The 13,243-nt window shown below is 38.4% G+C and overlaps 2 protein-coding genes across 3 annotated transcripts in view; one reads left to right on the top strand and one right to left on the bottom strand.

Annotated features, from left to right (window-relative positions):
• LOC118235936 (sialic acid-binding Ig-like lectin 5) overlaps window positions 1-1,690 on the top strand; it is a 23,406-nt gene extending 21,716 nt beyond the window's left edge. The window contains exon 10 of the mRNA XM_035433845.1: window positions 1,241-1,690. The gene's annotated coding sequence lies outside the window, so the exon portion shown is untranslated. The remainder of the gene's footprint in view (window positions 1-1,240) is intronic.
• On the bottom strand, window positions 1,526-13,243 carry LOC118235679 (myelin-associated glycoprotein-like). Of its 2 annotated transcripts, XM_035433297.1 has the most exons (11): window positions 13,117-13,242; window positions 10,403-10,473; window positions 8,687-9,049; window positions 8,097-8,387; window positions 7,108-7,362; window positions 6,320-6,592; window positions 5,803-5,902; window positions 5,106-5,147; window positions 4,257-4,307; window positions 4,089-4,158; window positions 1,526-2,457 (listed from the first exon to the last, which is right to left on the bottom strand). In XM_035433297.1, exons 2-11 carry the CDS (start codon window positions 10,443-10,445, stop codon window positions 2,374-2,376), a joined length of 1,572 nt encoding a protein of 523 aa, XP_035289188.1. In that variant the 5' UTR covers window positions 10,446-10,473; window positions 13,117-13,242; the 3' UTR covers window positions 1,526-2,373. The 2 variants fall into 2 exon arrangements, with proteins under 2 accessions (XP_035289188.1, XP_035289196.1); XM_035433305.1 differs by lacking the exon at window positions 7,108-7,362 and having other exon boundaries at window positions 13,117-13,243.

Raw genomic sequence — 13,243 nt, 5'->3', positions numbered from 1 at the left:
GGCTATCCGTGGTTAGCTCACGCGTTAGCAATATGAACCACAGGGGAAGAACATTGACTACACTGATGGTCAATCAATCAGAGATGGGTAGGCTACTGGTGATTTGACTAGGCAAATTTTCGTATAACTGTCTGGTAGATCTGCTGTTAACCGAGCAAGTTATCGTCGTAGGTTTTCGCCAGTCAGTTAATGAGCCTGCTACTACTAGCTACTCCATCGCCGTTTGTGGCGTTCACTTGCTGGGTGACGCTAGCTGACCGATCGTTCGCAAATCACTTTCTACCGAATAAAAATTAACACTCAGCGGTGATTAACAAATCTACCAAGTATTTTAATAACTGATCTGCAGGCGTGTAAATATGACAACGCACTTTGTACGGCAAGTTTTCCACCTGGTGCATGAAGACAAAAATAATGTAGCCTACGTTGAATTTCTCATTATTATTAGGCTATTATTTTTTTTCTTGTAAATCATCAAAACCAATGGAGAAAAGCCAATATACGCAAGGAGCCCCCAGAACCGATTCTGAGAACCACTGTCTTAAATGCCTAGCTTGTCGGTCTCTTAAATGCTAAAAACATGTTCCTTTCTAAATGCCAAAATGGTTAATTTCGTTAAATTCTGTGTGTGTGATTTCATCGTGTGTTGTGTATTCAGCAAATGAACCTTGAAACTCTTAATTCGCTTCGTGAAACTGAAAAAGTGTTTATCCCAAAATCGGGATTATAATAGCTTTGTCACATGCGTGAAACATGGCCCAGGTAGACATTTACGGAATGTACACGACTGACAAGCCGCCAAACACGTTTGACAGATTGAATGTTTGCCGGTTAAGGTTAGCTAGCTAGTCAAACGGCTTGGTAGCCGAAGTTGCGAACTGTTTTAGCACAGGCTACTACTGGACTACCAAATATAGCAAGCTGATTACGCTTTCTGCCAAGTAATTATTTGGTTAAGTAGGCTAAAGGAAATAGTAAAAATGACTCGGCTACCGAAAAACTTAAGAGGAGGATTATTTTATGGTTCGTCCAACTTTTTACAGTCTCTGGTTCGTCCAGACTAATGACGGACTAGTGCAAATCTTAAGAAGGACCATTCAAAGACAGTATTACCATTTATTCAATAATATGCCATAAACCTTATACCACACCTGTATAATATTCCTAAAATTAAACTAAATAAGCTAATTTCACTCTTGGAAAAACCACTGGAATCTGATTTTTGTTCTCGGTCCAGCAGGTTGGAGAGGAAGATGATGTGTATACATGTGTGGAAGATGCCTCTGATTAGAATGAAACAGGTACACAGGTACCCTAGATGCCACTCCCCCAGTGTTGAATGCAGTAACTCAGGAGCTGTCGAGCCATACCTATAACCATACTATAACCATAAACATGTGAATATGGCCACTGTCCATTTCCAACAGACACCTATATTTACGTTATTTTTTTTTTTTTACAGGAGCACTGCAGCTGGATATTCAATAGGAAGCCAATCCTTTTCTTATACATGGACATACAAAAAATACATGGACATACAAATCTTGTACACGGAGAAGTGTTACAATGTCATTGTGCATGTTGATCTGAATAAGAAACATCGTCATTTTTATATTATTTCAGATGATTTAGCTTGTCATGCACAAACCTAAGTACTTGTACTTTTAATCAATAAAAATGACAAAAATAATTGTGCTGTATCTGTGTTTAATCTTTTATAAAACAAATTAGGCTTTACTTTATCAAATCCATACACAATTTGCAGACACTCTTACATTTTTTGTTAGTATCTACAGATAGAAGCACATCATACAAGGGCCATATATTTATCACAAAAGCTGACCCCTCTAACAAAAAGCTGACCCCTTTATTGTAGCAAGGATATTCTCAGAACACTAAATAATCAATGAATTAAATATGAATGTTTCGCTCTTGATTATAGTAATATACTTGATGACAATGCAAAGCAGTACATGGCAATATTAACAAACAATATTGAAATAAGACATCAAGTAATGTACCGTTAAAAAAATCAAAAGGACCCTTTCCACACCCAGCACACGTACTACAGAACAGAATAAACGGTTTTTATGATTCTTGTTATACCACAGGCAAAACCTTCATTTTCATGGCCGTCCGATAATAAACGCCTATTTCTGTCGTGCTGACAGAAATCACAAGCTTTAATCACATCGCGCACAAGCTATATCCGATAAAAAAGTATCATATGTGAAATGTGTGCATTGAGAATTACAATCAAAATTCCTGTCGTGTGACAAAGGCCTTTTCAATGCATAGTCATTGCTTGAACTGCCTCCGGATCACGTATGTTAAAGTAGCAGGTTTTTCTTAAGACTAGCCAACTTTGTGCCATTACATGTTTGCATAAACGTCCTCTTTAAAACTATTTTCATAATCCACCTCTTCTTCTTCTTCTTCTTCTTCAAAATATGGTGTCTGGAAATAGAAAAGGAACTCAGTGAAACCATTTCATTGCACACACAAATGCACAGAAGTTATACTTCCTGCAGCTCCAGAAAAGCTTGTATAGTGATGTTATGCCTCCAGGGTTGTGCATGTGTGCACTACCCCATTACTGTGCAAAAGATTACCTCTATTCATACTTTCTGTTGGAACTATTTCCTATGGACCATGCAATTAGACACTATTTCACACCAGGCACAAAGGGCCTACACAATATAAAAAAACAAATTTACATTTACAATGGTGAATTTAATGCTATGAAATAATAGGTTCATATGTACAGTCTCAGTAAAAATGACATCATGGTACAAGCAGCTTCTGAGTTCAATGAAGGGTACTTCCTTCCCTTAGACTAATAACTCCAAAAGTCCCCTCTGCCAGCTATTTTAAAGCAGGTGCATTATCAATAAGTATCTAAGATTACATAGAACTGCCTCAGGCAATAAAAAAACATACAGTCAACTTATTGGCACCCTTCATGTAAACAAACAAAATGATCGTATACAATAAATAATACACATTGTGTTTCAAAATTTATGATGAAACATTTGGGGAAACTGCTTTTACTCAAATAAACATTTTTTTCTAATATAATTTTTCTCAAAAACACTGGGGTAACAGAAAAATATGGTGGAAGATGACTGATGCTTTGGGGTTGTTTTCCTGCTAATGGTCCAGGGGCTCTTGTTAAGGTTGATGGCATAAATAATTCCACTGAGTACCAGGATATTTTAGCTCAAAACCTGGTTGGCTCTGCCAGGAAGTTGAGACCTGGTCACAGAGGGACCTTTCAACAAGGCAATGACCCCAAACATACATCAAAATCAACACAGAAATGGTTGCATGAACACAAAATCAATGTTTTTGCAATAACCATCTCAGTCTCTCGACTTGAACCCTAACCCTAACCCTGTGGTCTGAATTGAAGAGAACAGTCCACAAGCGCAAACATAAAAAATATCAAGGATCTCAAATTATTCTGCATGCATGAGTGGTCCAATATCCCTCCAAAAGTATTCTGCAACTGTGGCAGACATTACAGAAAGAAACTCAGTGTCTCCAGGGGAGGCTTAACCAAATATGAATCATAGGGATAATTTTGAAACCTACTGTATGTTCTGCAGAAAAAATTTGTATTGCTCAATAAAAACTTTTTGTGTCTGAAAAATTGTGTTAAGATAACAGCATGTGGCTCCCCCTTACGTTAGAACCGAAAATGGGCAGTGTAGCACAGTGGGTAAGGAACTGGGCTTGGATATCTATTACTGGATAGGACACTGCCGTTGCACCCTTGAGCAAGGTACTTAACCTGAATTGCTTCAGTACATACCCAGCTGTATAAATGGATGCAAGGTAAATGCTGTGTAAAATGTTGTGTAAGTCGCTCTGGATAAGAGCATCTGCTAAATGCTGTAATGTAATGTAAAATATGCCCCACTGTATGCTTTCATTTTTTTACAGTCATTCTACTCACTTTCATGAAGGGTGCCAATAATTCTAGAATTGGCTGCTCACTTGATCTAAAATAGTATGTTTTTTTAAAACCCAGAAAGAACTCTATTCCTTTCATGTGCTTACAGGCAACATTAAATTATTGAACTTACCTCACTGTTAACATAAATGTTATCACCCCCGGGAGCGGACGGATCTTCAACAGGCCCCTTTCCCCTGCTGCTAGATGGCATTAAAGACAGTCAATTCAGCATTATTCATTCATGTTTAATCAGAATATGAGCCTGAATATTTTTCTTCTGTGTACTTTAGAGACCTACTGGGATTTGGCTGGCGCTATGTTTTCCTGTGTTCCCACATGCTGGTCATCGCTGTGAAAATAAAACAAGAAATGACACGCGTATTACACACCCTAGCCCATCGCCACGACAACCTCCATGCACATTAGCATGTGTGTCATGCAAAATTCACCGTGAGCCGGACAGAAAACTGCAGATAACAGACAGCTAATCAGCAAAAGTGAGGACTATTGATCGCCGACTGAAATCCCCACTGCTTAGATAGTGTGTGTAGTACCCCACTCCCACGGCACCAGTTGCTACTGGTTCAGCTCGTATTTGATGTGGAAAATATGACTCTTTGTCACATTAAGAAAGAGCTGTAGTGGGCTATGCTGGTCAAGAGTCTGACAACAATTTGTTGACATGCCTTAAAAACCTGTGCCAGACATGTCAGTATGATTGTCTGGAGCTATTACCTACTTTTTAAACTGAAATCATCCTTGTCAAATTTGCGTGCTTGCCTGCAAGTCTGTATGTACATTCTTGAGGCGATTTTTAAGAATAAATTTGCAGTTTTGAAAAAATGATTATATTTTAAAAATGGATTTTGCTAACCAACAAAAGGCAGTTGTTTTTTGGCTTGTGTTAATTGTTCAAAAAACTTTTGAACCAGTGTTCCAAACAATTAGTTCAAGCTATGACTAGGTAGAAATTGGTAGTGAGTGTAGCATGAAACCTAGTTATATAATTAAATGCTCCTTTTGGACCACATTTAATTATATAGCTAATTAAGTATGCAGCTAGTTACTGTTCGCTGTTAATTAATAGTATTAATATTTGTCTATACTGAATATGCACATTTTTCTGTTGCATACTTTGGAGACTTACAGGCCTGCAGTTGAGTAGACAGGGTTTATCTTTACTTCCACACTTTAAAAGCAACAAAAAAAAAATGTTATACATGTTTCATTTGCCACATTTTAATTAGCGATTTCGTATGCTAAAACATAAGCGTAGGTAGGTGGGCCTATGATGTGACATCCTCTGAGCACTTCGGTTTGCATTTCGTACCAAATTCATCCAAACAACAGCCAGCCCAGTTTCAGGGGATAATCTATATTAAATGTAAAAGGCATGTCAAAGCATTGACAAAGCATAGGGACATTTATAGAAGCAAAAAGAAACAAAATCAGGCAAAAAGAAGGCTTCACTGCAGGCAATGAACTTTCGATTTCCTGGTCCATCTAAACATAATCCCATATATGTCGAAACATACAGCATACAAACAGCAGCCTGCGGGTGGCTTGCATGTTGATATAATCAGTCCACCAGTAATTATTAACACGGCTTCATAAGCATTCCAGTATGTTGCAGTTACGTACATGATCAAACTGAGCACTTACTGCAACTGCAACATTGTATTGTGTCATTGTACAAGTCTTGTACTCCCTTTGAAAAGTGAACGGTACATTTTTTCACTTTATATTATATGTGTTGCAGTACCTCTTCCTTTTAAAACATATCTCGGGGGCATATATTATGAAATTTCCAGTCTGATGTGAGGGGTTTTCTAAATAACACTTACCGTTTTTTTCGTCTTGAACATTTCCACAGCAATAAAATAACCAATATGAGCACAAAGGCAGAAGCAGCCGAGCCTGATAAGTAGATGGCCATCAGTACTCCTGTGAGGATAAATTCCAGATTAATTGGGATGGCAGGTCTGTACTGGATTATTACAGGCATTTAGCTGACGCTCTTATCCAGAGCGATTTACATTGTATCCAATGATACAGCTGGATATATACTGGAGCAATGCAGGTTAAGACCAACTCCTTAGCTATTATACTACACTGCCGCCTACTGGATAAATTACATTAACTAAAGACAAGTCCTTGGCCCTGATGGCATATACCCAAGAGTACTCAAAGAGTTAGTTGAGATCATCTGTAAACCACTGGCAGAACGTTTTGGACAGACTTTAGAAACTGGAGAAATATCAGTGGACTAAAAGCAAGGTAATATAATGCATATATATATATATATATATATATATGAACTGAGAAAAACCCCTTTGATAGTGAAGGAAAATGGTAAAGCACCTCCTCGGTTGGTTTCCAGGACCCTTGTTACGTTCCCATGTTTGTTGCTGGCGTAGCAGGACACCACATCAGTAAGGCCCAGGTGGAAATGCAGTGTGTGAACAGTGGCGGAGTCCTGTCCATCTGTGCTGTGGAAGCTGCTGCTGTTTTCAGTTTTGCCATCTGCAAGTTTCCACTGGACTCTGCTAGCGGGCCTGGACTCCACCAGGCACCGGCAGTTCACCCCTGTGATTTCTGCAACACAGCCTGATTGTGCTCCAATGCTTGGGGGGTCTGGAAATTATTAAAGAATTCCTATTATTATTATGATTATTATTAGATTTTTTAAACTACAGTTTTCAGTTTATTTACATACTGTGCCAAATGTATGCCTGTATCACTATCTAGCCAAATTTTAGTATAAAAACTAAGCATCTGCCTTTGTGCACTGCTGATGATGTTGGGGCAAATAAATGGAAAAGTTGAGGCCTGACAATGACTTACACAAGTTCATGTGGAGATGAAACATACACAGCAATTTTAATTCAATGTGAACCTTTTGCAGAAAGACATCTGTAGTTGTAGTTTAAAATCAACCAGATCTCTCCTGAGATTCTTGCTCCATTTTATTTTTATGTCAAAACACTGATAACTGGAGACCCATCAAACACTGCAAATGTGTACCCAACACATCTCTTCACCTGATATATGCTCAGAAAGATGGTCATTACGTATTAATTTCAGGCCAGATGACAAAGACGTGAAAGCCTGTGTAACTGTCCAAATGAAACGTTTTGATCTGCACTTACACTCCACGCTGATCTTGGCCGGAGTGGAGTTCTTGTGCCCCTCTGTGTTGATGGCTGCACAGTAGAGAGCTTTAGTGTGTCTGGACACGTTGTGCAGTTTGTAGATTCGTTCCTCTGACAGCAGAGTGCCAGTGATGTTGTACCACTGGTAGCCGTGTGCAAGAGGGTTACTGTCACTGGAACACTGCACCTCCACAGCATCTCCCTCCTTCACCACTGTGGACTCAGGCTCGACCTCCACACGGACTGGGGCATCTAGATGAACAACACGGTTTTTAGATGACTTGAAATTATATTTAAATGACTCGACAAGTCACCACAAGTGGTACAATCTGGACCAGGGCATTAGTATTTTTAAGGCCAACTAAAATGACCAGCATCTGACAGAGTTCCTGTACCACTCTACCAACGGTTAGTGTTTGACGCTTTGAGCCGCAACGCAGTGGCTTGTTCATACACTGTTACATGTGTGATTACTGTGTGAATTATGTGTGAAACTAGACATGATACGTCATCTATATCCAGATGTGTTTTATGTCCGAAATTAGCTGATCATAATAATACTAAGCACATACAGATCAAAGTGAAAGCCTGAAATATGTAACTGATGAAATGTGCAGCAATACAATAAATTGTGAAAATGTAAAATATTTTATCCATTTTTCCTTGTATCCCCTGTGCCTATTTCTTTAGCCTCCAAGGGCTGGAAACCTGTTTTGGAACATGTGATTTAAATTCATTCTTAGATAAAAAGTAAAAAAGCATAGATAGCAGTCAGTTTTAAACAACTAAAAAGGAAACTGTTCTCAGAAAAGGGGAATTGAATTGTTACTGTAAGTTTCAATTTCCAATAATACTCTGTACTACATTCAGTGTTAAAAAAAAAAGTAATAAGATGCTATCAAAATGTGTTAGTTCTCATTTTGAAGAATTGTGAAATCCTTCAGGCTTTGTGCAAAAACATGTAAAAAAAAAAATTGCCCACTTACATGCCACATTCAAAATTTTAGAAGATTGCACAGATGTGACTTGCTGATACTTTGCTGTGCAAATCAGATGCTGGTTGTTGTCAGAGTTTGTGGCAGTGAAAGTCAGGCTTGAAGTCACTCTCCATTGGCCGTTGGGCAGCTCCTCTGATTGGATGGTGGTTGTTCCACTGCGGCTCCAGATCAGGTGAGGCAGCTCCGTGGGACAGGAGTGAGACACAGAGCAGGAAGCAGTCACAGCGTCACCTGCTTTGACCTCCCCGCTCACGGTCAGCAATGGGGAGGCTGGATAGTCTGTAGTCAAGTGAAAACAAGCATCTAATAAACCGCCATCTGTAAACTACAAGATCCCAATGAATCATTTTCAGTTTTTGGTCAACAAAGTGAGCTGTCACATTTCTAGAGAATAAAGCCATGAAAACATATTTCCAATCACAGCTGGTCTCAAGCATGCAGTGGGGCTTTCAATAGCCAAAGTGCACAGACCTAAAAGGAAGTGCTTATGTTTCACAATGACTTTAACCCAGGATCTTATCAGTACATACTCATGATTTAAAAAATAAGCCACATAGAGAACACTTCTTCAAACGCACCTTGGACATCAATGGAGACCATATTATCTGTGTAAGAGTACATCTTAAAGTCACGAATCTCTATCCTAAAAATAAATCGGCCATTGTCCTTTTTTTTCAGGTGATTAATTCTCAGTGAACAGTTCTTCCTTGCAAGATCCCCAGTCAAATTTGTCCGGCCCCTGAATTTTTCCATCACTTTGGAGGATTCCGGGTGGTAAATGGGTTGGTAGTTGGTCATATGCCATATTCCTGTCATTGCTGGAGGCTTTTTTGGGGGGTCTGGGTAATTGAACTTGCAGGGAACCACGACACACGACCCCAGCAGTGCTGATATTGTTTGTGGTATTTCTGCAGTCCATGAAGCCGCGTGCACATTTAGCACTGGAAAAAAACACAATCATAGTGTGACATTATGAGATTATGTTACATACAGACTTTAAAATGGTGTGAATTGTGTTCTTGGCTAGAAATAGCTGTACTATTGAGTATTGTACCTTATTGAACCTGTGTTTTGTAGTTGTCCAATGACCATGATATGCATTTTTGTATGTCGCTTTGGATAAAATCGTCTGCTAAATAATGTAAATATTTTAGTTTTTTGTCGTTTTTACTCCTAGATTTGTTTCTGAATTTCTTGGCAACACTTTTTCCAAATTAGCCAAAATGTATATGGTCAGCCATTTTAGTCTCTTTCTAAAAGAGAAAAAAATTATCTACATGTTAGTCTGTGTCTTTGTATCTCGCTGATTAACTAATTGAGCTCAAGTAAGTGTAAACAAAAAAAAAAAACAGTCACATTTATGTGTCAATGTTTTTATTTCAAAATAAATTTGAATATTACATTACAGGCCTTTATCAGATGATCATATTTAGAACGACTTATACAACTTTTTTTAAAATTTTTTTTTACATTGCATTCATTTATACAGCTGGATATATACTGAAGCAATGCAGATTAAGTACCTTGCTCAAGGGTATAACAGCAGTGTCCTACCTGAGAATCAAACCTGTGACCTTTAGGTTACAAGCCCAGTGCCTTACCCATTATACTGCACTTCCGCCCCATGTAAGCCACAGGCAACTGCAGAAAGTTCTGTGCTCTGCTATTTTGCCCTTAATTATCTAGATTTCATCATCTTTCAGATATTGTAGCTACAATCACCTTGACTGAATTAGGCAAGCCTGAGCTTTTAACATATTATTGACTGAAAAGCATAGGCTCACTGTAACCACCAAGGCCAGTTGTGTCTTTTTTTTTTTTTTTTTGGAATACCACGGACACCCAAATAAAATCCATTTTGGCTTCAACAAATATAAGTAATTTAGCATTTTTCTTTTATTCATGTCAAAGTGAACAAGAATCATTCAGTGCCAACAATGAGGGATTTTAGTGTGTACTTATCACCAATTAAGTGAAATCTCAGAACTCTCTCCAAATTTCAATAATGAGTAGCAAAGTAAGTTACAGTTTGACTATGGACAAAAGACCTTTCTTAACATTTCTTAACATAACATAATGATGAGAACAGGCCATTCAGCCCAACAATGCTTGCCATATTCCTGACTATATTGTACCTAGTGGTCTAAGTACCTACAGACTAGTTAGTGTCTAACACCATATCAAGCCTGGTCTTGAAAAGATGAAAAAGTTTCTGCCTCTACTACGTGACTTGTGAATAGACATATTCTTCCTGTAAACAAGCTGAAAGAGCAACAACAGAATAAAAACAGTACCATATGAGTAGATGGCATAAAACCATAAAGCCTGTGTTCTCATTGCAGATGAATGCAGAGGAAGACCTTGCCTGGTGGAAGAGAAAGAAATAGTTGCATGATATAGGGCCACTTTTAAAGACAGTAAACATAGTTCATTGTGGTGTACTGAACCTCAAGAAACTCAACTCAGGTTATTTATAACTGAACCGCAGAAACAGTGAAATGCAACACAACTCTGCAAAGTGTTAAAAGCTTGGTCAGGTTTGGCTGAAGGCATTTGGTTCAAGTAAAACAAACCCCAATTGTTGAGACAAAGGACATACATATTTTTAAACATATTTTCTTGTTTACACAAACACAATGTATAATATAAGACTGCACAGTATACTGCCTTTTATTGCTAATATTTAACAATTGTACACAACTGCATGTTTTGATCAACATTTAAAGATTTTTTAAAAGAACAACATTACATTACATTACATTCATTTGGCAGACGCTTTTATCCAAAGCGACGTACAAAAAAAGTGCATTTCATGGTCGTAGACAACTGCTGAACACGGGTTCAGTAAGGTACAATACTTATTTTGTACAGCTATTTCTAGCGGAGAACAGTGAACACTATTCTGGCCTAACATCTGCAAAGCCAACTAGGCAGAAGAATAAGCTACAGTATTAGGACAAATACAAATTACCAAGAGTGGTTGGGATGGGGCAACATGTAACAAGTGACAGGAAAAGGGTTTTTATTTTTTTATTTTTATATAAAAGAGTGAAATATACAGCGTGGTGGTGGTTAGTCTAGATATAGTCTGAAGAGATGAGTCTTCAGGCCACGGCGGAAGATGGGTAGTGAGGGGGAGGTTCGGAGAGGGACGGGGAGTTCGTTCCACCACTGGGGAGCTAGGGTGGAGAAGCTCTGTGATCCCTTTGGGCGGGTGGGAGGGGTTACAAGGCGCCCTACTGCCGCAGAGCGGAGTGGTCGAGCAGGCACATAGAATTGAGTCATGTCCTGCAAGTAGATGGGGGCTGTCCTGTTGGCAGCAGTGTAGGCAAGGGTCAGGGCTTTGAACCGGATCCTGGCGGCGACCGGTAGCCAGTGAAGTGATCGCAGCAGAGGAGTGACGTGGGAGAATTTGGGGAGGTTGTAGATGAGTCGGGCAGCGGCATTCTGAATCATCTGTAGTGGCTGTATGGCATAAGCTGGCAGGCTTGCAAGGAGAGAGTTGCAGTAATCAAGGCGAGAGGTCACTGTAGCCTGGACTAGCAGCTGGGTGGAGTGCGGCGTCAGGTATGGTCGAATCCTTCTGATGTTGTACAGAGCAATACATGAAGGCCTTAACTTTGATTTGTGATTAAATTTAGATGCCTGTTTCTTTTTTTTTCTATTTTTTACAGACAGCTGTCTGAGTTCAGCAATCATGAACATGAATCTGCTAAACCGAGTTTGTGGAGAAAAACTATTTCCTGCATTTATTTGTTTTTCAAAGTAAACAAAAATGTTGACTGAATACAGGCTTCAGCATTCCACATACATATGCAGCATTAGCGTTTAATAGCATGAACATTGTGTCGGGTTTCAGTCATACATTAATAAAGTAACATACTACTAGTTAGTTAGTCAGTCAGTTAGTTAGTTAGTTAATTAGTAAGGGTCTTTATTATCCCCTTGGAGTAATTTGTTCTGCAGCATAGTCTACAATAAATAACAATATATATATATACCCATGACAACTGATAGATTAAAAAACATTTTTTTAAATACTGCACTTTATATACCAAAGATTATGTTTTTGAAATGTATGTATAAAATGTTTCATCTTTCATTAATAATACCCTGTGCTGTATTTTAAAGTCACATGACTATTAATGTCTCAGTAAATACAGTAGGCCTACACAAGGCTATCGCCTGATTAGGTGCAGCTTATTTCCTTTTTTGTTTTCGGAGTCTGTGGTTCTTTGCTCTTGTTCATTTAATGTCGTCTACTGGCCGTAAGGACAGGTTTTGTCCTTGTTTGTGTAACATAGTTTAATGTTCAGCTGAATTGTTGATACAGTAGGTTTCCAGTTGGGTCTGCACTTCTTGCATGTGCTGTCTCTCTTGAAACCATACTCTCCCGCTCTACAGCAATTCAATCCCAAATATTTGCACAGTTTTCATTATAAGTAACTGGATAAGAGAATCTGCTAAATGTCAGTAAAGTAAAAAGCCTAAATTACTGACGCCAAACATTTAAAATAAGTTATAGCATTTTTGTTTTGCTTTTCTGCTTTGTTTTGTTGGGATTGTTTAACTGTACAGTTTGACTGGGCTGGCTAATTTGCTGGGTTCACTTCAGTTTACAACATCTCTCTACCAGTGTGTCCCAACCATCATCTCAGAAAACAGCCCACATAAGAAAAAAAAAACACGTAAATCACCTGCCAGAAATAAAATTAATTGCACAATATAAACACAATATTACACAAAATATGCAGTCAATTAGTGCCAGTTCATTCACAAGGTAATGGAAAGAATACTATAATATTAATTTGTATTCAAAATAACACATGAAATGTAATCCAGCACAATCAAAGAGCATAATGTCAGGCTAAAATATCCAATATTTCATCTAGATTGTGCAAATAGTTGTCAAATTATGGCTTTTAATAGGTGGTAGCATACACCTAAATGCCTAAAACATAACCAACCCATAATTTAAAAATCAGCACACAGCCACATCAATACATACCTGCACTTTGATAATTCTGTTTCACTGTAATCCTCGCAAGATTATTCGATTTGTGCAGCCGATGAAGACACGATCAAACAACTGGTCAGGTCTGACTGTTAATGTGCATCATGTACCACATCCTAAT

Source organism: Anguilla anguilla, chromosome 1, assembly GCF_013347855.1.
Source record: "Anguilla anguilla isolate fAngAng1 chromosome 1, fAngAng1.pri, whole genome shotgun sequence".
NCBI classification, from domain to species: Eukaryota; Metazoa; Chordata; class Actinopteri; order Anguilliformes; family Anguillidae; genus Anguilla; species Anguilla anguilla.
The sequence above is the reverse complement of the archived record's forward strand: the minus strand, read 5'-3'. Positions and strand labels throughout refer to the sequence as shown.